The 3,378-nt window shown below is 42.4% G+C and overlaps 1 protein-coding gene across 1 annotated transcript; it reads right to left on the bottom strand.

The window, feature by feature from the left end:
- Positions 1–593: 593 nt before the first annotated feature.
- GPR20 (G protein-coupled receptor 20) lies at positions 594–1,655 on the bottom strand (the record flags this gene model as incomplete). Its single annotated transcript, XM_079533438.1, has 1 exon — positions 594–1,655. The coding sequence occupies one exon, from the start codon at positions 1,653–1,655 to the stop codon at positions 594–596; it is 1,062 nt and encodes a 353-aa protein (XP_079389564.1).
- Between the last annotated feature and the right edge of the window lie 1,723 nt (positions 1,656–3,378).

The following is a 3,378-nucleotide window of genomic DNA, read 5'->3' as shown; positions in this document are numbered from 1 at the left end:
CCCACAAATATTTTTTCTCTTATGCTTAAATAGAGGAGATAGTACTGCTTGACTTCACAATCTCTACCCTGTAAAAGCTCCAACCTTTTCAGAAACAACAGAGTGGATGCTGGTGATACGTGTGTTACAATACTTTCTGTCTCATCCCTTTGGCATCTTAAGTCGTGGGTATCCCTGGAAACATGACTCTTATCCTTTACTCTTAAGTACACATCCAAGGCCTGAAAGCTTTCATAGAAAACAGAGGGATTTACTGCTTTCTAAGTCATCATAGTAGTGTTGCATTACAATGTCAAAGAGGAAAAGAAAACCACAATATGGAATTTGTTGTTAGCAAAATGTCTGTATTAAAATACAAAGAAAACATTCCTGTGGGCAACAGTAATTAATAAACCTTCTTTTGTATTGGTAATAAAAGCACTGTAAGTTCAATTTTCCAAACAGACCACAATGTTTTTGAGGAATAAATTCCACCACTGTCATTCTGAAAGTCTCCCTAAAGAACAAAGATGTCAGACAATGGTACCATGCACCCTACCAAGGTTCCAGCATCATCACACTGGTTTACTGCAGCACGTCCCATCAGAAGTGGGTTAGATCTGGACACTGCTTGGAGACGGCAAGCTCACAGGGCCTCCTATTGTGTTTGAGAAGGTGGTGATTGCATTGGAACCCTTGGTGTTCTTGTTCATACCCAGGATGTCCACAGTAGTTTGCTCTGGTTCGGATTTCCTGAAGATATTTTTCATGGTTGACTGGAAGTTGTTGGTGACAAAGCAGTAGACAATAGGGTCCATGCAGCTGTTGAGACTACTCAGAGTCACTGTCACATGGTAGACAAGAACGTTGACATTGTGGGACATGTCTGGATTGATGGAGATGGCTACCTGTTGCACGTGGAAAGGAGTGAAGCAGATCATGAAGATGATGAGGACGGTGACAAGGAGCTGCACAGCCTTCATTCTCCTCTCCCGACTCTGGTGCATGAGGCTGGGCTTGGACAGAGCACACATAATCCTGGTGGTGAAGAAGATGATTATGATGAGGGGGAAGAAGTACTCGCAGACCATCAGGACCAGAATCTCAGAGATGCAGCACTGGGCAAACTGTATTGCCATGATGAGGATGGAGAAAGTCACTACAGTTGCAAAGATCCAAATGAAGACACAGATCCCCTTGGCACAGGTGGGATTCCTCCATTTTCGTGAGGCTTGCACCTGTACGATAGCCAGGTAGCGGTCAACACAGATGCACGTCAAGAAGAGGATGCTACAGTACATGTTGACAAAGTAGCCAAAGATATGAACAAAGGAGCAATTCAGGCAGTCCTCTGCAGTATAGAATATGATGATCCGTATGGGTAAGGAGAAGCCTACCAAGAGATCGGTAACAATCAAGTTGATGGTGTAAATAACAGAGGTGGTTTTTGTCTTAGTACGGAAGCAGAACACATATAATGCCAAGCTGTTCAGCACAACACCCACCAAGAAGATAATAGCGTTGACAACTATCAAGGCAATCCATAGGCTGTAAAATTGTTTGTACAATTCTCTGTCAAGGTGGATGAACTTGGAGAACATGTAGATGCTGGAGTTGGGTTGCTGGGTAGAGTTGGTATGGTCAAGATCTGACACTTGGGTGGAGGATGTCGGCATGGTCATTGGCTTTCCAGCAATCTGGAAGAAAAGATACAGGGATATACTGTTGTGTATGTCACACTGCAGAGCTCAGAATATTGTCATACAAGAACCAATGTATTTGCACAGCCTCAGTAGTTATATGTACTGCTGTACTTGATAGGCATCTTAATTGTCAATATATGAAGTTGGCAGGCTGGGATTGTCCCTCACTGCTAGGAAAATATCTGCTTTTATAACAATTGTAGTTCGGTGGTTCCAGATGGGAGTTTTGGAGGTAATGTACAATCTGCACCTCAAGTTGCTCCTGTTTAAAAGTGATTTTAAGAACTGTGCAAGGACAAAGAAGTAAGCTATGCCAAAGGGAGCAGAGAGAAGGGAAAATCGAGGTGTGTGGGTCATGCTTGGGTCAGCCACATGGAAAATGGTCATTGGTAGAACCACAGCCCCATCATCTCACTCCTAGAATATTGCATCCCTTCCCTTGGCCAGGTGATCCCATAGAGAGCTGTGCACAGCAGCATTTTCAGGAATTGTGAAGCTTTCCTAAAATCAAAGGATGGCTTTTTCCAGGAAAACACATGCAAATTGTGTGGCATTTTCTAGGTATCTGTACTCACAGCAACAGCAGCTGGGAGATTTCAACTAAGGGTGTCAGCCACTACTCCTGCCAGGATTTGACAGTTTAATTTGCAAATCATTCCTGACCTACACACTATTTTAAACTGATTTGTATATTAGAAGATAAAAAAAAAAAAAGAAAAAAAAAAAGCTCAATATATACAGAGACTTGGCTGGTTTCAATAAAAATAAATGGTTGAAAAATGTCTGGAATATCTCAAAAGAAGCTGAACAGGACTGTGAGGTTAAAAAAAATCAGCTTGAATCAGCAGAGACTAATGCTGAAAGATTTGAGTTATGAGGGTTTGAAATCCTTGCTACCAAAGAGCCAAGTGCAAAAGGGCTGGTAGACAAGGAGCTGCAAACACATCTTCCAGCACTTGCACGAAGTTTTTTCCTCATTTTCATGTGGAACTTCTTATGTTCCAGTTTGTGCCCTGTTTTCTGTTACTGGGCACCACTGAAAAGAATCTGGCTGCATCCATCCTGCCCTTTGAATATACTTCATTGATGAGATCCCTACTCAGTTTTCTTTTCTTCAGGCTGAACAGTCCCAGGTCTCTCAGCCTGTCTTCACTTCCCTTTGTTTGCAATAAAAACACAATACTTGATAGCTTTTCTCACAGCCAAGGATGCCCAGTTCTTTTCCAGCAGAGCAGTTCTGAGCCTGTGCTGGTGATAGGGTCATAGGATATTGCTAAACAGGCTTCTGTACAGGACTGAGTTGCCAAACAATGGGTGCTCTTCTGCTCCTTCTCAGCTTGGAGAAGGTTTTAAAGTTTGATAAATTGTCAACCCTTAAGATCAAGAGTCCTCACGGGATGCCATAGCCCAACTGTGGTTTATCTGTATGGTATTTCCCTGCCTACTCCTCAGGGAAAGTCTCACATTTTGTGCCAAGGATGCTGTTAGGGAATAATAGGAAAAATGGGACCCAAGGCTGACTGAAGGTAGTGGAGTTGCAAAGTGTGGCATCTGCGGGAGACCCATGGGAAAGATGCAGAATGCTAGCATCACTTTCTTTTCTAATTTTTTCATCTTTTCTAATATTCTCACTATTTGATCTACTCTGTTTGTTTGTGTGGCTCTTTAATTACAAAAACAAACTGAAATGAGCAGA

This window comes from Tetrao urogallus, assembly GCF_951394365.1.
Source record: "Tetrao urogallus genome assembly, chromosome: 3".
In the NCBI taxonomy this organism is placed as follows: Eukaryota; Metazoa; Chordata; class Aves; order Galliformes; family Phasianidae; genus Tetrao; species Tetrao urogallus.
Note: the sequence above shows the minus strand (reverse complement) of the source record. Positions and strands in the feature narration are given on the sequence as shown.